Below are 20,528 nucleotides of genomic sequence, written 5' to 3'. Positions count from 1 at the left end.
ATGGGTGAGAAGGACCATCATGGCAGGGATGAAGGGTGAGAAGGACATGGCAGGGATGATGTCTCAGGAAAATTGCATCACCCTTCACTAGAACCGCAGGCACTCAGGGTGTACACCAAAGCATCAGTCAATACTTAAGTTCCATGGAGAATGAACCATTGTAATGGAAATGTGGGGCCTAGCTAGGGAAAGGGTCAAGTCCAAGCTCATTTAGAGATGGAAGAGGCCATAATCTGTTGACTTGAGATCCAGGAAGCCTGTCACTGGTCCCATTCTGGGAGTATTTCCACTGAGCCACATGCCATAGATAGAATGATTTTTCTTGTGGTGTGCACATACTATATACCACCAATCTCTGTAACATGCTGAGCTATAGTGTTATCGAGGGGCAGGCTCCATGATCTGTGACTGTAAATGTCTCCACTAGCGTGGATGCTATGGGGAAACATAAAACAGTGTGTTAATTAGGCAGTGCTCACATCTATAATGAATGGACTACAAATGCCAGGTGTGAGATAAAAACAGGGCAGCTCTCTTGCTCATTCCCCAACCTGATGTGAACGCACCTTTACACAACATCTTCCAAGACACCTCAGGACCCTGGGGCCTTCTGTCCCTGTCTCTGCCACTAGCTGAGTCAAAACTGCTGTGTGCAGGGCCCAGCAGACCATAGCCAGCCTCGGTGACATCTATCTCACTCTCTAAACCCCAGGGATACAGCCCATAGCACGCCTGACCAGAGCCTAGACAGCTGGGAAGTGCACCCCAGTCGAGCACTGGAAAGGGAAATGGGGCATGGTGAGTCTGCAGAGTCACCCCAAAGCCAGACAAGGTTTGGGGAGGGGGGAGGGAACCAGAGTGGAACTATGCTCCTTGACTTAACAGTTGAGGCTGGTGGCCAGAGGTGTCACCAAGGGAGATAATATTCTAAGTGGGATCTGAGGACCAGAAAGGATATAGGCACAGGCAAAGCTGGGGGGAGATACTCTAGACAGGATGCACTGTGTCCTTGAGGCAGAAGAACATGGCGTGCTATAGGGACTCAAAAACAGTCTGATGTGTGGAGTCTGGAGGGAAGAGGGCGAAAGAAGCTTTAAAGATATCCTTAAAGAAGCCATCACTGACTGTTTCCAACATTAGGTCAGGAGACGGACTACAGAAATGGGGGTGTGCAGTAGAGAGAGTGCGGCTCCAGTCTGAATCCACCAAAGAGAAGTGGGAATCATCAGCCCAGGCTCAGGGTGGGGCCACGAGTGGAAAATTACTAAGAAGAAATATTGGGGATAAAAGCGGCCTAACGGGATTCTTACTGAAGGCAAGTCAAGGGAAAGAGATGCTTCCTGTGAGATGGTACAAGATGTGGATCCCAGCTAGATACGATTGGTGATGAGACAGGGAGAGGGTCGCTGGCTAAACAGACTTGGTAGGGTTCTTGCTAAAATTAGACGATGAAGAGACAATCAGGGAAGCCAAGAATGCAGGGTTAACCTGAGGCAGAGTTGTGAGGAGCTAACCTGGGCTTTCAGTAGGGAGAGAATTTTAGTGTTCTGGTTTGTTTCTTGTCAGCTTGACATAAACTAGAATCATCAGGGAGGAGGGAGCCATGATGAGGAAATGCCTCCATCAGATTGGCCTGTAGGCAAGTCCATAGTGCATTTTCTTGGTTAATGATTGGTGAGAAGCCAGCTCACTGTGGGCAGTGCCGCCCCTAGGCAGATAGTCCTGGAGGTGTAAGAAAGGTAGCTCAGCATGAGGCTAGCAGCAAACCAGCAAGCCAGCATTCCTCCCTGGTCTCTGCTACAAATCCAGCCTTCTGGTTCTGACCTTGAGTTCCCTTCACTAAGGAAGAGAAGCTTTACAGCTTCATTATACAATGAACTAAAACTTTTCCTACCCCAAGTAGGCTTTGGTCAGTGTTTATCCCAGCAACAGAGTAACTAATGTATTTACCCAGAAAGAACTGGATGGTATAAGGAGGAAAGCAAGGGGTGGGGCTCAAGGGTCTACTCATGGAATCTGAGCTGTCGGTTCAGGGTGACGGGGACATGAATGGATGCATAAAACTACACTTAAAATTATGTGTTCAAACTCTCCCTCGAAGGGAGCACAGGGAGAAAATCTGGGACATGGACACAAGGCCATCTTCCCCAGGTAAGACAGGTAGACTCACAACGAAGAAGCCAGTGGCTGCTATCTCTTTGTGTGCATCAGGAAGGAGACAGGAAATGAGTACCAAATGATGTCATGAGATAAATATGGCCTGGACGGTCCAAGATAGAAGCTCCATGAAGCAGGGGCATCAGATGCCAATGGATACTGAATACAAGAAGCTAAGGGTGTTGTGAGGGTCCCAGGTGGGTCAGACCCAGGCAGACACAGAGGGGAATATGAAGCACATTTGGGAGACTCAGGAACCCTGGGCCTCAGTAGAAGTGAGACCCCCCCACAGTGCTCTCTGGGGACAGTGATGTGATAGCCACACCCAAGGAGTTCTAACCTAGCAGCCAAGAGAAAAGGGAACCACATGCACTCTTAGAAGCAATGCTTGCCAAGAAATCAAAGTGAACACATCGCTAAGAAGCTGGCCGTCTCTGGTCCTGAAGCCTAAAAGAAACATCTCATACGTGTACTGATGCAGACAGATGTGAGAAAATTATTTTTCTGCTTTCCGTTCTTCATCACAGACACAAAAACAGCACATAACTAAGGAACACTCAGTCTGCCGGGATCCTGTGAGCAGTTCTTGGGTGGTTTCGCATAATCTGGAAGGAAATTTTAGATGAGAATACTGAGTGGGCCGCCTGATCTAAGCCGTTTTCATACCCGAGTCCAAATCGGGGAGCTGAGAGAAGCCTCAGCTGAACCGTACGGGTCTAACAAAAACTCGGTGGCTTGATTTCTAGATGTTGGGAGGTGTGCCTGGAGCTGGGGACCGATCCCAGGTAGAGACATGAGCTCTGCCCACAGAGCTCTGCACTGGAGGAGGCAGGTGCCCAGAGCGCTGTAAGCATGCTGTGCTGGGCTATGGTGCCAGGGAGCCTCCTCCTTAGCCACCCAGTCCTGCCTGACTGCAGGGCAGGGGCTGTGGAGTCCTTTCCCATCACTTCTCCCTTCTGTCCATTTGTTTGTTGATGCTTGTTTTCTAGTTTGAGGCGGGGGGTGGGGGGCATTCTTGTGTTTGCGTGCGTGCTCGTGTGTGTTCATGCGTGCCGTGGGGATTGCAGGAAGTACACTTGGCTCGTGTTTGCATGTGTTCGTGTCATGTGCGTGGCGTTAGAGGACACCTCAGAATGCATCCTGTTGAGGCAGGGTCTCTCACTGGCCTGAAACTCACCAAGCAACCTAGGCTAACTGATTGGCCAGCAAGCCCCAGAGATCGCTGGTCTCCAGCCACACACCCCCACTCCCCTACCCCCCTGCCCCCCCGCATCGGAGTTACAAGCGGTCATCACCATGCACAACTCCTTGTTATGCTGATTCTGGGGCTCTAAGTCAGGTCTTCAGGTCTGCAAGGGGCACCACTTACCAACTAAGCCATCTCCTCAGCCCGGATTTCTGTTGTTACTGTAATGGTATAGACTAACCCAGGGCCTTGCCGGTTCTGGGCATGCGCTCAATATCCCCAGCCCTTTCCCACATCACAGTTTTGTTTCTTGTCACCTAGATTAGCCTTTAGTTTGTGATCCTCCTGCTTCTCCTCCAGAGGGCTAAGATTTCAGGGGTGGGCATCCACACCAGGTATTTCAGTCTCTCTCAGAGAAAATGCTGACCTGCCGTGGGAAGAGAGTTTCTCGCCTCCGTAGCCACCCTGAGTTGGGATTTGATTTCTGTACCCCATTCCCCATGCTCCGTCCATTCTACCTAACCAATAGCTGGAATGGGAGGTATGAGAAGCACACTGTGGGGGAGGGGGTGTCACAAAACTGACTTGAAATGAACACAAGATTTGCTCAAGGAAGCAGGCTTTCGAGGCTGTGACCTGGCACTGGGCTTGCAGTGACATGTGATCTGTGTTTTCTGGCAGGACGGTGTCGGGCGGTTCTCGAACCTCTTCCAGATCATGTGAGTCTGCCGTATTCTTTAGCTGTCAGTCTCTGGTCTTTCCAAAGTAAGTGCTGCTATTTGGGCTTACTTTTTCTGTCACCTGATGGATTTAGAAGGAGGAAACAATTCTTCCCCACGGCATACTCTCCTGGTGAGAAAAATCACATTTCAGCCCGTGCTCCAATCCTCAAGGTCATTGCTAAAGCAGAGGTGAAAATAGTAATTCACGGTGCTGGTGAGTGTGTCCCAAGACTGACGCTTTTCAATATTCACGGTGAAATCTTAAGTTGAAACAGACTTTTTGGGAGATAATTTCATGACAATGTTCTCTTAATAATGTAAAAATATCCTGGTGGGGTTTTTTTTTGTTTTGTTTTGTGTGTCTTTTTATGTGTGTCCTTCCTAGAGTTTCAAAGAAAGAAACAACATTCATTTCAGACCAACATTTCACCGGACTTGCTGATATTTTGTAACATAATTTAAATAACAGCATGTGGAAGTCACACTAAACATTCGATAATTTGAAAATTGTTAGATGCTTGAGCATTAGGTGAAGCTGCTGGAATCATTGACCAGAATCTTAACAACTTAAGGGAGAGGTTAAAATTTATAACATAATGCAAATATGAAATATTATAAAATTTATGTTCAATTATGTATTTACATAATTTACTTATATAGCTATAGATGATATCTGAAAAACTGGCTTGCTGTTATTTGATGTATGTCTTTAAATTTTTCTTTAAAGCTATGGACCTTTACCCACAAGCACACACGCACGTGCACACACACACACACACACACACACACATACACACACATTTGTTTTTACATAAGTAGCTCATACATAAACACTATGAGACCTGAAGTGAGAGGCTCCTGAGAGAGACAGGTATGGACAGTAAGAAACAGGTGTGACTGGGTATATTTCAAACCCAAGGCCCCCAGTAAATAGAAAGCCAAGCTGTTTGTAGTCACCCCGATGGCCTGTAAGGTAGATGTCGGAGCACATGCTCTTTACCCCAAGTGACAGCAGCCATCATCCTCCTTCCTGCCATTCCGTACTCCCATGCACACTAACCAAAGTACAAAATGACAAAGTGACGTCAGCTCATGGGTTAGGTTCTTTGAGTGGGTAGCAGGGTCTCCCTGGAGAATGCTAGAAGTCGCTGGCAGGATGGGTGCCTTTTATCAGTGTCCTTCTGTACATTGCCCACCCTTCCTGCTCAGACGCCCTCTGGCGTTCATGCCTGGTTTCACTAAGCTCAGAGCCCTTGGCTCAGCTACACTCAAGGCATGAACCGGAGAGAGGTTATCTAATGTCCTGGGCCCCTGTCATGGGACAGATGCCAAGAATCCTTATGCATTTACTCAGTCTCCCACCAAATGAGCCGGTTCCATCACCTCCACCTGCCATCAGGAAAATGAAGCACTCTCCCTGTGGGCAGAATATGGCCTCTACAGCTTAGGTCTAGGACATAGTGGCAATACACCCACGCTGTCACCAATACTCTCCCAAACAAAATGTCCCATCTTCGCCCAGTTTTTCTCTGAAGACCCAACAGGAAGGCCAATTTCATGGTGCTGATAGCCTAGACCCCGAGGGGAAGCTCTAATGGTACCACGCAGTTCTTTACCTGGTGGTGCAGTCCCCTCTCCTGTGGGTGAGCAGGTGCTGGTCTTCCACCCTGCTCTGGTTTCAGCATCACGGGATCTGTTAAACCCCATCTTGATAACTGGCCCGAGTCCTAAGTTCACGCAAAGTCTGTTGGGCTTTCTTTACAGAGAAATTGTTGGGGTTGTGAACTAGCACACTGACAGGTCAAACCATTGACTCATCCTGTCTTCCGCTTTTCTGTGGAGAACAGTTGACTAAACCATGCTCTGCGCTCTTGCTCTGAGTCAGATGGGAGCCCAGTGACGTCCTCAGATGGGCCTGGCAAGTCTCTCCTGTCCTGTTGCCTCCCTGGGCTCCCGTGAGACTCCTCTCTACCTTTCCAGAGAGAAGAAAGTCTCTGCTGGCCCAGCTTGCTCCTCCCCCTCTCCAGGATTCTCTGACATGGCCAGTCAGAGCCGCACTGGGACCCTTGGCTGGCAGGGCTTTTGTGCAGGAGTGGTCTTCCTTCTGCAACCCCATCTGATAAACATGTATAGCTGTAATTAATGGCTCTACTCACCCATAGGGATATGCGTCTGGCCATCTAACCAAAAAGAAAATTAAACTGAAACCTAACAACTAGACAAATTACAACATAAATACTTTAAATCATACCCTTGGGAATAATTATATCCTCGGTCTTATTAAAATCTATGACTTTATTTACCAATCATATATTAGTAATCTACTATAGAAACCACAAATACACTCAAGGCCATAAAGCAACAACTTCAACTTTTTACTTTTTTTAAAAAAAAACCTTTGGCTATAAAACATCAAGAGTCCAAAAGGACTTCAGGGGCTGCCCCTTCTGTAAAGCAGAAGTCCCTCTGCAGAGTAAGGATTCATGCCCAGGCATGAATATAACTGTCTATAACAGCTGTGCTGAGTCCCCAGTCATCCACCTATGGAATGCCCTGTACTCTCTGCCCTTCATCTGGAGATATAAAATCATTTGTAATTTAGGTGCTGGGTCAGGTGGAGGTGTTGAAAGGTCTCAACCTACCTACAACCTGTGTGGCTCTAAGGAGTTATCAACATCAGTCTAGATTTGTAATATAGAGATACGATTTCCTTATTTTGATATTGTTTTGTTTTTTGTTTTTTTGAGAAAGGGTTTCTCTGTAGCTTTGGTGCCTGTCCTGGAACTAGCTCTTGTAGACCAGGCTGGCCTCAAACTCCCAGAGATTCGCTTGCCTCTGCCTCCCGAGTGCTGGGATTAAAGGCGTGCGCCACCACCGCCCGGCCTTCCTTATTCTGAGACACTGCTTGGGGATGTGCATGGAAAACACCGTGTCCTCTTGAGTTGCTGGCATTGCGTGGCTGCCCTTAGACCTTTCAGATCACCGCCATTCACAGATGTAATTCCATCCATCCACCCGGATCTCTTCCTTAGAGGCAAACGAAGACTACCATCAGTTGTAGGTAGAGCAGAGCATTCTGGGATCCTGGGAATAAAAGTGACTCCTGGTAGTGCCCCACGATGGCTGCCAGGTCCCTGCTTACACAGAGCAGCTTCTGGCTACAGACCCAACCCAAAGGCACTTGGGAATGGCTGTAGCCACTCAGTCAGAATTTATCTGCTGTGAACTGGCTCCCCTTCCTGCCTGCTATTTCCAGGCTTCAGCCCAAGACCTAAGATGAGGGCACTTGTAAGCCCTCTTGGGCTACCCTAGCAAAGGGCCATGGCCGAGGTGGCTTGGATCCAGATCATTGCCATTATTTTACCTCAGCCCTGAAAACCAAATCAAGGTGCTAAAGAGTTGCTAAGAACTGTCTCCCTCTGTAGGTGTCTGGAGACCTCTCCTTGTCTTTCTCCTGGGACACAAATATGATGGGGAGGGAGGTTTCATAGCACTGTGAGGATCTGCTTGTCAATTTTTATAAAAATTTCAGTCAGTTTACTGCAGGATGCAGCTTAGGTTTTTATAAGAATCCTACTAATCTGTACCGCAACTTTAAAAGAATTCGATTTTAACATTAAGTCCTCAATCCACGAAGACTGAGCCTCTTTGCATTTGTTAAGGTCTTTTTACATGATCTTCAGTAGCATGCATGCCTTCAGCTAAGCGTAAGCTCCACTGCTGTGGCCCGGTGGGTTTAATTCTCGATATCTTGCTGTCATTCTTTCCTTTTGTATTTTCAAATTGCTATCGGTAACTTATAGAAAAAACTAATTGTTATTACCATTGCATACAAACAAACTGAACTTTGAATGGGACCAACCTTGGATCCTGAAACCTTGCTGAACTTTTCATTAGCTCTAAGCGGTACTCATTTGTAGGGATTCTTGACCACAACATGTAACAGCTCCACACTGAGAGTTTCCCTTTTCACTTCCTGGGACTTGTGAAAACATGAGGCCCCGCCCAGATGACCCAGAATCCCCTGTGTTTATACCTGCCCTGGACCCTCCCAGCAGAGCAAGATGAGTCTTTGATTGAATGATCAAAGAGCTGAGGGTAATTTGGAAGACACCTTTAGGATTCTCTCTATCACAATATCACATTTCTATGTAAGATTCTAATCCCAGAATCTCTCCACAGAAGTGTCGGTGTCACTCCCTAAACCCGCACTGAGACACGCCCCCTGTATCCACATGGCCCCTCCCTTGGACTTATTCTAGTGTTCCACCCACTTAGAGAAGGAACTTGGCTGCCATCCTGGATGAAGGAAAATGCCACAGCGACGATGACGACGATGACTATGAAGACCCTGGGGTCCAGCTGCCAAAGGCGTGGCCGTCGATGAAGATTTTACCAGCCAGACCTATACAGGAATCAGAATATGCAGGTACCCTGGGGGTCTGAAGAGGCGCGTCTGTGTGCAACATCACAGGTGCACACTCCAGGACTCAGGGTTTTGTCTGAATCCAGGCTTCCTAGGAAAACTAACCCGAGAGAGCCTCTGAGGTTATTATGAGTGACATATGGAGTCAAATTCTGTTCTCGCTTGCAGCCGTTGTCAGGCAGGATCTGCTTGAGTGTTAGGCCTGTCCCTGTGTTGGGAGCTTGGAAGAAGTGGCCAGGCAGAAAGATGGGCATGTGAGACATGAGGTTCCTCTTCATGGTCCCAGAGGGGAGAAAGACAAGGTCCGTTCGCTCTGCGGTTGCCAGCCTAGGAATGGACCCAGTAGTAACATCCCAGGCACCAGAATGGAGGGAGGCTGGCTTTCTACCCACCTCTGCCTTTTCCCACATAGGGCCGTGTCAGTGGATTCTCTTGTCACTCTAAAGGGAAGGAGGAAACACTCCTGATTTCTGAGGGCCTGGCTCACAGACGTGAGTCTGTAGAGATCTCTTTAGGGAGAATTGTCCTAGAAGCTGTGGACAGGTAAGGAGACACACCCTTCCACCTTTCCACTTGAGAGGCTGAGGGGGGCCGACTCCAAGTTCGAGGCCTACTTGAACTGCATACGAGACCTTGACTCAAAACAACAACAAGGGCAATGACCTCCCTGTCTTCCGTACTCGAAAGCATTTGCTGGCTATCCTCACTGTGCTGTCACCATTCCAGAATTGATCAGGAGATAAATATGCAGGAAATGCTATACAGACATACCAAAGGAAAAGGGGGGTGGCACTGGGTGGTGGGCTCCAGGGGCAGATACAGTAGCTTATGTCTGCAATTGCACCTAGGAGGCTAAAGCAAGAGAATGGCCACAGCTGAAGACCAATCTGAGCCATACAGTGAGTTTCAGGCCAGCCTGAGCTGTGATATGAGACTCTGTCTGAAACAAAACTAATAAGTAAACAAACAAATAAACAGAAAGGAAAAAATAAAGGCGGTGGCATAGCATAAATCTTCAAGAAGGGGTGGCATTTCTCAGGAGGATAAAAAAAATGGAGGCTAGTCAAGGCCGCACTTGGTAGGATGGCTGTAAACCTTAGCGAGCAGGTCCGCTCTCACGTCCTCCTTGGGCAAGTGCAGGCGGGATCACTAGCCTCTTTGAAAGTGGCTTGTCTTGTTTGCATTGCTGTTGTTGTTGTGTTTTGGTTTTTCTTTCACACTGATCCCTCTGGCCACTGGACACACTAGAGAATATTTTCTTCCATACTAGTCCCTTCGTCATTGTTCACTCTTACTCTTTTGTTTGTTTGTTGTTTTGTTTTTTGAGACACAGTTTCTCTGTATAACAGCCCTAGCTGTCCTGGAACTAGCTCCTTTAGACCAGGCTGGCCTCAAGCTCACAGAGATCCTCCTGCCTCTGCTTCCCAAGTGCTGGAATTAAAGGTGTGTGTCACCACCGCCGTAGCATGTAATATGCTGTAATAAATTTTGCCTGTCTTCTACCCCCTCCCTGAACCCCACCCCCCATAAAGAATTGCACTGTTGCTGGTGCCATGAGTGTGAGCACGTGTGAACGCGCCACAAGCGGCAAAATGCCAAATCCAGCCAGCTTGTAAGGCGCAAGCTTACCAGTTTCATTTTCCCACAGATACACGCTATTTCAAGGATATGATGGAGGCCCCCCTTTTGTTACCTCCCAAGGTTCCTGCCCCCACTGGGAAGCCATCCTGGAATGCAGGGATGAGGCGACAGGAAGAGGTGAGTAAAGGGGGACCCTGAGGACCTGGCATGAGGAGGGTGCTACTCAGATCTCCTTCCCCAAGGACCCAGGACAGATGGTGAGCAGGGTAGGGCAGACTTGGGCAGCAAAACAGTGGGAGTTACGGAATCACGGACCTTTGGAGAGCCTGGAAGGAAAGAAAGGCTACACTTGCTGAAGACTGACTGTGAGCCAGGCATCAGGCTAAAGGATTTACACCATACCCAATTATCATTGCATTCTTCAGATCCTCAATTAGAACACGAATCTTTTTATAATAACACATCATTTTACCAAGATTCTCGGCCCCAGCATTGTCAACTATCAAACTGGGCAGTGAGAAGTCTCATGGCTTTCTGAACCTCTGTGATCCTTGTACCAACCAGACAGGAACATTCTACGTGTTGGCCTAAGAGGGTATTTAGAGGAACAGCAGATAGTTTTATGGAAATAAATTTATAGAAATTAAATAAAAATGCACTAGATACATATGCAGACTTTTTTGTTAAACATTTATTTATTTATTATGTATACAACATTCTGCCTCCATGTATGCCCGCACACCAGAGGAGGGCGCCAGATCTCATTACAGATGGTTGTGAGCCACCATGTGGTTGCTGGGAATTGAACTCAGGACCACTGGAAGAGCAGCTAGTGCTCTCAACCACTGAGCCATCTCTCCAGCCCCCATATGCAGACTTTTATTTTAATAAAATGTATAATGACTAATACTCTTAATATAGATGTCCATAAAATAAAGACTCACTCCGGGTCTGCATGTTATTAACGATAATATTCCGATACATTCCAGGTCAGTATTCCCTGGAGAGACAGAATCATACAAGGAATCCTTGTCACACTAACATGCTCTCTTTTCACACTGAATCCAGTCACAAAATAAGCAAGGGCTCATCAGCCTAAGCTGCACAGCAGTGCAGTTTCCCATTGTAGAATTTTGACTGGCATACTCAACACCTGATGAGGACGTTTTTAAGGCGAAAGGCACACACATATCATGTCGATGTGTGGTCTTCCAGAAGCTCTACAAAACCATGTTCAGCTCAAGGAAGTCTCAGCAACACTGGACTTCACTGGTGTGATCTCAGGTTTCTACGAAGGGGACATGTCACTGTCAGATTTTCTTTCCCTGACACGGGTCACCAGTGAACTGAAGCATGCATCTGCATGTCCGTCAGCTCTCCCGGGCAGCATGATCTCTCTGCTCGTTAGACTCGCAGCTACTCTTGATATTGACCACACATCAGCCTGTCTTGGGCAGACATGACAGACTATCCACTGGAAACAGGGTAGTTCATAATGAACCAAGTTTATTGTCCCATACTTCTGGAGTCTGGCTGTCCAGGATCCAGGTGCCAAAATCAGCAAAGAATCTCTGTAGCATGACATGGCAGAATGGGAAAAGACAAGGGAATGATGGGAAGGAAAGAGGGATGGGGTGGGGAGAGAAAAAGGAGCCAGAGTTGCCCTGTTATGAAAAATCCACTTTAGTGATAAAAGACCCTCCATTCGGGCCAGGCTTGGTGGTGCATGCCTTTAACCCCAGAAAAGCCGTGGTCCAAATAGAAGGAATAGAAGGTACTTAGAAGATCGGAGCTCTCCTTCCTCAAACTCCCTGGCATGCCCGTGCATGCATGCCTTCGCTTGGAGAATATACTTCCTAAGGAAAAATAACCTCATGGCAAGCTGGATACTGCGCTACACTCCTGCAACGCCAATGGTTTAACAGGAAGACCAACAAGATTTTCCTGAACTCTATGACAAATTTGGGGCTAGCCTAGGTTACATAAGACCCCTTCTCAAAACCCAACCAATGCAAGATCTGAGCTTCCCGTCTTACAGTCCACACCTCCGCTTTGCCTCAGTTTCTTCTTTCTGACAGGTCACTTCAAAAGCAGAACCACAATCCCATCACTGTGAACCAACTGAGGTGCATGAGAGGGCCGACCAGGACACATGGTCGCCTGGAGGGAAATCCCCTCATAAGTTAGGCAAGGCCTCAGCCTCAGTTCAGACAATTTTACTTTAGCCACCAGTGAGGTAGTAGGGACATTTTCATGGCAGGTAGATTATCTTTCTCATTAACAACTTCATTTCCAGAGGCCGTTTCTTATTAGTTTCAAGATTAAACTATCTGTGGACTGGCTCTTTGATAACCCTGACAGAGGCCCTTTCTTGTCTCCATTCCTCCGGACGATTGCAGCTACCTTGCCCTGCATTAGTGCGCTACTCAGTGAGCGCTTGCTGGGTACCAAGCGCTGTGCTCAGCATGGAAGCACCCAGAATCTAAGGGAGGAGACAGTGGCCCAAGCTGGCAGTCTCCATGTCTGGGAGAAGTGTGCAAAGCAGTTGTTCACCCATACAACGTGCTGCATCAGAATTGGTGGTTCTCAGCAGCAGGATTTGGCCTGCCAGGATCTTTGGTGCAAACTGGAGACATTTTGAGTTGTTACAGTGGGAGAGTGGATATTTCTTAGCATTGTGCAAGGGAAAATGCACCACACACACAATACACACATACTTTCCACACACATCATACCCTGCACATATACACACCACACACACACACCAACACATAATAATACACGCTCCCTCCTCCCTCACACACACACACACATCAACACACTGTACCACACACATACACACACACATCACCGTCATCATCAGAAGTCACTGAAAACTCACATACAAAGCATTCTGTATGAATTCAAAGCAGAATGTGACGGCCTAGGGGAAAATAGCAGGGACACTGAGGAAGCCCCACTCAGAAACCCTAAGCACGTGGAATTCATATAAAGTGGAGAGAGGCTTGCCTGCTGCCCTAACCAAACTGGCAATGGGGTATGGGCAAGCGTGGTGAGTGGCTGGCTCTAGGGAGACTGAATACCTGGCTGCAGAGAGAGCATCCACAAGCCCTCCAGGAGCTGGTCCCAAAGGCGCACAGGAAATGAATGGCGCCATAAAGGAATGCATACTCCATAAAGGAATGCAGGATCTCAGAAAAACCCAACCAGCACTCTGTTCCAGCCAAGCTAAAATGCAGAATAGCAACCGTGGCTTTCCCCAGGCCTGGGGCTCAGAGTTCATGGAAGAGAAGCGGACCCCTCGGGAACCTTGCCCAGCACAGTCAGCACTAGATAAGATAAACACTAAAGTCCAGTGCTAGCGGGGCAGAAAGGCTTTCCAAGGCCTTGGCACTTCAATGGCCACTTCATCATCCCATTGCCATTAATCGTTCACTATCCCCCCAGTGATGACACTATTGTTACTATGTGTCACAGTGATGCCTCACATTCTTGGAGCATTGCCACTGTGTCTCACATTGTCATATACACACGTACTCATACACACAAACACACACACCACATACACACACACACCATCCTCAAATGAAGCAGTATTTTTTTCCCTCCATTTCACAGAAAGGAAACCTCCAAGCTGCGTGACTCACTATGCCCTCACAGCTGGCATGTGACAGAGATGAGGTGGAATCACCGGAACTGTCACTAAAGGTCACACTCCACTGTGCCTGCCCAGTGGCTTCCACAGCCCTGGCCATGAGCACTGGTCTCCATTATGACAGAGTGGCACTCCCTGGCTCCTTTCTCTATCATAAAGATGTAGAGCTGACACCATTAAGATCCTAGATGTCCTTCCCGTTCTCTCGTGAGATTTTACGCCAAAGAGCACCCAGGATACCACAGTCTCCTCTGGTAGCAATCTGCATATTTATAGATAGTCAGCCAATGTCTACTGGCGGCACACAGCAGTCTCTACGAACAGTGGGCCCAGGGACATACGCATTTATGCTGAGGACTCTAGCCATAGAGTAGCCGGACACGTGGCTGTGGCATGATCCGTGTGAGCCGGTGCTGCATTGTCTTTTACAGGTCTTTTTCAGGGACAAGCCCATCTCTAAAGATGTAAGAAGCCAGCGCTTTAAAGGTAAGGTCCGAAGAATTTAAAATCCCATGGAGTATCTCCCCTGATCCCACGGTCCTGTGCTCTGCTTGTGGTCACAGGCCTCATACACCAGGAGTTCTGATGATGCTCAGAGAAATGACTGTCCTATTCTGCCACCGTGCATGCTTCTCAACTCTTTTACAGCCTTACCTTATTGGCAAAGAAATTGATTGGGAAAACTCATATTCAGTTCTACATCGTCTGAGAAAGGCATTGTTTCAAGAAAACATATGGATTGCATTCAAATAAGTCATTTCTATAAGCACATGCCCTGAAAAAAATCACAAGATAGGAATCTAATTTTAAAATGTTGATTAATGAATATGAAAATGGGCTTTAGAGCTTGAGGCAAAACTACTCAATTTGGCGACAGAAGCACAGGTACGAGCCTGAAAGGAAGTAATCAATTCCATTGATGCTGGAAGCACAAACCAAGGGCAGCTGGAGAAATTCAGCTGGATCCTATCTATTATGGCTCTCATCATTTTCCTGTCTCATCATTTCCCCCTGGCCCCATTGTCCCTTACGATGTCCTGTGAAAAAGATGTGTATGATTTACAGTCCCCAATAAATGAAGCCCACCAGCTTCACCATTCACGTGCCTAATGCTGAATCCCAACGTGTCCTTTAATAAGGAAGGACAGCACTACACATCTCTATAGGAGACGACGATGACCACAAAGCTGGGTAATTTAAGAAAGTTTACTTACCAAGGAACTATTTACAGAAGTGTGCTGGGTACAGAATCGTAGTGTAGATCCAGGGCTGACGTGACCAGGGGGTGGGAGATCCCTACCCTAGGCCCAGAGAGATGGGGAGGAGCTACTGAAAGCCACAGGGGCAAGAACTATAGTGGGGAGACCTCCTAGGGAGGGAGTTGGGTTAATTTCCTGTTGCTACAACAAAAATCTCTAAGTAAGCCAACTTCAAGGAGCAGAAGTTGCTTTTGCTCACAGTTTCAGAGATCTCGGACCGCAGCTGGGTGACTGGTGCTTTGGGGGTGTGGTGAGGCAGAGCATCAAGAGGACAGAGAATGTTAGAGGAAAATCTCATGATCTGAAAATGTCATGGAAGCAGAGAGAGAGAGGAAGGGGCTGAGTACCAATATTCCCAGCAAAAGCAGGTCCCCAATGACCCCTAACTTCCTCCCCTAACTCCTTTCTCCTTCCTAGGGTCCCCAAAACTCCCCAATAGTATCGCAGGCTGACAAAAGACCCATGACCCATGAGTCTTTGATGGACATTTAATATAAAAAGGATATAAACCATGATAGGAACCAGGGAGGTAAATGCTCAGCCCCCTCAATCCCTGTCTGGCTTCCCAGCATAGCCTACTTGGGGCTACAATACTGATGGCAGAGTGAAGGAAGAGAAGGATGCTCGCAGCAGGGAGCAGGGCGTGCAGAGCAAGGGCAGCAGCCTGGGCCCAGTCTCTGGCTGCCGTGAGGCCTTCAGCAAGGTGCCTATCATTCCTGAGGAGAGCAGACCTCTTCAAGATCAACAACAGCAGGCAGCCTGATGCCCACTTGTTTCAGTATAGCCACTCGGGAGACCCATCACACATAAGCAGGGAGGGTTCTAATACCTCCAGTCCACAGCTCATCCACAGCCAGCTTAGCCTCACAGGTTCCGACTCTGTCTTCCTCCTGAACCCTGGTTTGACATGGAGAAGCCATCTTCTCAAGGCTTCTTTAGGTCCTTTAAGGACAGCTTCTCTGTCTACTCAACTACAACTCATCCTATGAACTGATTTGCTTCCACTCTTTAAACACTAAGGTGCATTGTGCAAATGCCTTTTCACTTCTCCTGACAGAGACTCGGAACAGAAGTCCAACCACTCACAAGCCAAGCCCTGATCATTCAATACGCACAAGTCTTCAGTAATAGTAGCACACTCTACTCCTGTGATGAAAAATGAGTCCTGGGACAAGAAACAGCAGAGCAGTCTCAGTGGCTGCTGTCCATCTGTCTGGACATGACACTTCCTTAATATTTCATCAGTTCATAAGATCTGGAAAAGAAAATAAAATCTCAAGCAGTAAAATAGAGAAAGGAAAAGCAAAACCTGAAGGAAAATAGAGATAATCCTAGTTTGCCTCTGAGGTTCTTAGTAGTTCTCCATGGAATATTAATTTCACATATCAAAATAGCAGACCGAGTCCTCAGGGAGAAGGTGTGGGTTTGCTTCTCATGGATGTGCTGGTACTGTCTGTCTTATAGAGGATGCTGGCTGATGCCATGGTGTGGTGGTTTGAATGACGTGTTCCCCAGGGTCTTGGACATGTGAGTACTAGGTCCCCAGGCGGAGGCTCTGTTTGAGTAGGCTCAGGAGGTGTGGAGAAAGTATGGCAGGCTTTGATAGTTGAAAGACTAAAAGCACTTCTAGCTTCTCTCTCTCTCTCTCTCTCTCTCTCTCTCTCTCTCTCTCTCTCTCTTTCTCTCTCTCCTTTGTGCTTGTGGCTCAAGATGTCACCTCTTAACTTGCTACTCCAGCCCCCCTATGCTCACTCCCTTCCCCGCCATGATGAACTATTCTCCCTCAGGAACATAAGCCCAAATGATCCCTTCCTACAATATCATGGTGTTTTATCACAGCAATAGAAAAGCAGCTAAGATGAACGGCTACAAAGATCTAACTGCTTTTTCAAAGTGAGCCCCCAGTATCATCTCAGGCCATCACTGGAGACAGTAACTCAGGTAAAGCAAGGCTCACTGAAGGCAGGGCAGGATTCTCGAAGCTTCTTCCGTGACTATAGTCCTTCCCCACACTTCTAGAACTGATGATCTCCACCGTCACCCTGGACACACAGGTACTACCGACAGAGGGGAGAAAATAAAGACAGACCCCCTTCCCCCTGCTTTTAGGATCAGGCACCTGGAGGGTAAATGCCAGGATGATTTGTGTTCATTACAAAACTCTGTATTTTTAATGCCAACACATATTCTCAGCTAATGTATTCTCACAAAATGTCACAGGAAAGAGGAACCACACCCATCGATTCAGGAACAGAGGGATTTTATGGTGGTATTTTCATCAAGTTAAGCAGCTACCGTTTTATGTAAATGTATGTCTCCTGAAATTTTTCCTCCAATCATTACCCAGAAAGCATCAGATTTCGAGACCTTGCGTTCCCTGAAGGTGGAGGAAGGGCTTTTTTTTTTCTCCTGGAAATGAACAAAAGTTTTAATTGGAGGTAAAGTTGTTACCATATAAGTTGTGTGTGATGACCCACCAGCAATAACCACAGATCCAGAGGACATCTTTTTTTCAAGGACAGCTGTTACTTTCCAATAGTCAGGGCTTAGCTTCCTGGGAGCTGTGAAGCCGAGAACACAAGCAGCCCCAGTGTACATCTCCCTGCCTGGGATGTAAACTAAATTCAAACGCTAAACCAATTTTCTTTGAAGTGACATGCATTCTCTATTCAGGAATCACTTCCTAAAGAAATACAATAAACCATCCAAGAAAAAGAATTATGCTCGGCAGCTGAACAAGCAAATCCAGAAATACGAGCATGGCTTGTTGAAAGCAGCAAACCAGATTCCACACAGTGCCCTCCAGAGGGATCGCGCAAATTTGCATCTAAAGGGACTGGGATGCTGAAACAATCAGAGGTCACTTTGGAGTCAATCTGGCTCAAGGCTCTGGTGGCCCGTGCTGAGGTGCAGCTCCAGGTTAGTCAGCAAGGAGTCAGAGCCTAGATCACCAGCGCAGTATTCACCAGCTGCAGATGTTCCCTGGGACACTGGCCAGTGTTGCCATTCAGTCACCTGCAGCTCCTGTACCCATGGCCTGCCCCTCCAAACTGTTCGGTTCCAGGGGAGAACAGGTGGGTGGTACTGTGCCCCAGTGGCTGCAGGTGGCAACACAAAACACAATGGAACTAGGTATTCCATAAACTGCATACTTAAAAATACTAAACCTTAGCTCAAAGATTGATAAGAGAGAAATGAAAGGCTGACTTGTATTTGTGTTGGATTTAAATTTATTTCAATTACAACCCATGGCCCAAAATCAACACAAATATCAGTACCATGCTGGATTCAAAACTAATGCTTTAAACTAAACATCACACATTAATGAGACCTTTAAAAATCAATTTCTTAAGCTAGCATACAAAGAAATGGTTTTAATTATGGTACTTTCATGCATATGTGTCATTGTAGTGGTTCTAATTATTCTCCATCCCCCAAGGCCCTTTCCTCCCGATTCTGGCCTCCTTCCCTGCAATGGCCCCCTTCAGTGTTCAGGTCACATGCTAGTAATTGCTCTTTCTCTCCCTAAAGATCTCTTCCTCCTCTCTCGTGGTCTCCTTAGTTCCGTCATGTACAGGCTCATGCACACATGCGCACTCACATACACATCTGCACACATTTGCACGCACAAACACATACACTCATATACATACTTAAATCTAGGTTCAGCCTGCCTTGTTTTGCTTAACATGGTGCCTTCCATTTTTATCCATTCACGCAAGTGACAGGATCCTGGTCTTTTCAGCTGAGTAATATTCCATTGTGTATATATACCACAATGTCACTTAATCTGACTCCGTAATTTGGCTGTTGAGGAAGGATGCTGCCACAATGGATACAGGCATTGTTTAGGGCAAATGTTCTTCAATCTTTAAAAGAAGGTTTTTTTTTTAATATAAACCCCTTCTATCCTCCTCCTCCCTACCCCCTGCCTCTCTCCTCTCTTCTCTCTCCTCCCTCAAGCCTCTGGGGAATTGGAGGAGGGTGAAGAACGGCAGCCGTGCACTCTCTCCTTTCACTTAGTTTTTCTAATTCAGATCCTTTATCACAATTCGGAGGAAAGGCATACACAGCTAATACACTAAAGTTCACTTGTGCCTCAGTCTCTGTGAGCTCCACGCCAGTGGGTTTAGCCATCGGCTGAGAGCATGCTTTAACCATTAAGTCTGTACTGAATGCATACAAACTTTTCTTCGTTGCTGTTCCCTCAAAACTACGGTAAGCCACTACTGATAGGGTTTGGGTGTTACAAATAATCTAGAAATTAATTATAACAGAAGTTGGACATAGGCATACAGAGGCACTATGCTATTTTATACAAAAAGCTTGAACAGCCAAAAACATCAGTATCCATGGGGGTCTGGCACCAAGCCATTACCTCAGAATTCCCCAGGAATGGTGATGGGGGATTAAAGCTGGAAAAAAGTTAGCTTGAAGTAAGCTGATCTCACAACCACTTAGCCACAGTATTCAGCACCTGTAATGTGCTCAGCTCTCGGGCTGCTGAGTGAGGCCCAAGTCTCCACAGGGCTCTCTCTCCAGCCAGAGGATGGGTTTCTAAAAGAGAGGGGACATCCACACTGATGTCACCAGCTGTGCCAGGAGGGCTCTACTTCCAAACTTACTGCTTGCCAAGGTTCTTCATGCCAGGGAGCTATACAAGACCGCACAGGCCAGTGTGTTGAGTTCTGTACTAAGAGTTGAGATAACTAAGAAAACCATACTACTTCCCACTGGGAGAAGCTGTGTGTCTCCCAGAAGTATCTCAGGAGCAAGGGACATGGAACTGAGATGTGGGACAATGGACTTGGGGAAGGAAAACAGCCTTTTTGATGCTTAAAAAGCGACAGTGTGGCTGGCTATACGCTGGATTTGGGGGGAGTTGATCCTGGATCCAAATCCTGACTGTGCTGCTCCCAGCTAGAAGACCTGGAAGTAACTCAGGAACCTAAGCTGAAGTTCTCACATCAACAATACTGCGTGACAAGGTGTCTGAGGACGGCATCAGAGGAAACCCATAGCACTGTTATGATGGTGGCCCTCCAGTGTGGTTCCACACTGGTCATTCTAGATCCCTGCCCCCTTATTACAGTCCCCTGACTCCTACTGCAGTCGGCTAAACCACACTCCCCCTGACTCCTACTGCAGGCTAAAACCATCTGCTGTCTACCTAGTTTGGGTTTTAGCATGCGAGCTAATCTGTTGTGCTGAATTGGTTAAAAAGTGAGCCAGAGGCTTCGGTCACAGAGAGCACAGCTCATATCATCATCTCCACGCAGCAAACATGTGGCACCATGCTGGACATGTGGGAAATGTTTAGATTCCTTCTGGGACTTAGCCTGTGTTAACAGGGTAGAGATAAACATCATCACCCTGACTAATGCCACAGGACCACACAGTACGTCAATCTCACTGGGTGGGGACCAGCACAGGGACAACTCAAGAGGCTCTGGTAATTTGGGGCCCATTCCTGCCTGTGCTTCCAAATTCAGCTGCATCTTGTTCCTTGACTGGACCCTCACACCTCAGCTGTGGAAGCAGA

At 47.3% G+C, this 20,528-nt stretch overlaps 1 protein-coding gene across 1 annotated transcript in view; it reads left to right on the top strand.

Annotated features, from left to right (window-relative positions):
- The window catches only part of Clnk (cytokine dependent hematopoietic cell linker), a 94,275-nt gene that overhangs the window by 21,558 nt on the left and 52,189 nt on the right, over positions 1–20,528 (top strand). Inside the window, exons 4-7 of the mRNA XM_026788622.1 lie at positions 4,025–4,062; positions 8,344–8,494; positions 10,140–10,249; positions 14,159–14,213. Of these exons, the coding sequence (XP_026644423.1) occupies positions 4,025–4,062; positions 8,344–8,494; positions 10,140–10,249; positions 14,159–14,213 (354 nt within the window). The remainder of the gene's footprint in view (positions 1–4,024; positions 4,063–8,343; positions 8,495–10,139; positions 10,250–14,158; positions 14,214–20,528) is intronic.

Source organism: Microtus ochrogaster, unplaced genomic scaffold (assembly GCF_000317375.1).
Source record: "Microtus ochrogaster isolate Prairie Vole_2 unplaced genomic scaffold, MicOch1.0 UNK5, whole genome shotgun sequence".
In the NCBI taxonomy this organism is placed as follows: Eukaryota; Metazoa; Chordata; class Mammalia; order Rodentia; family Cricetidae; genus Microtus; species Microtus ochrogaster.
Note: the sequence above shows the minus strand (reverse complement) of the source record. Positions and strands in the feature narration are given on the sequence as shown.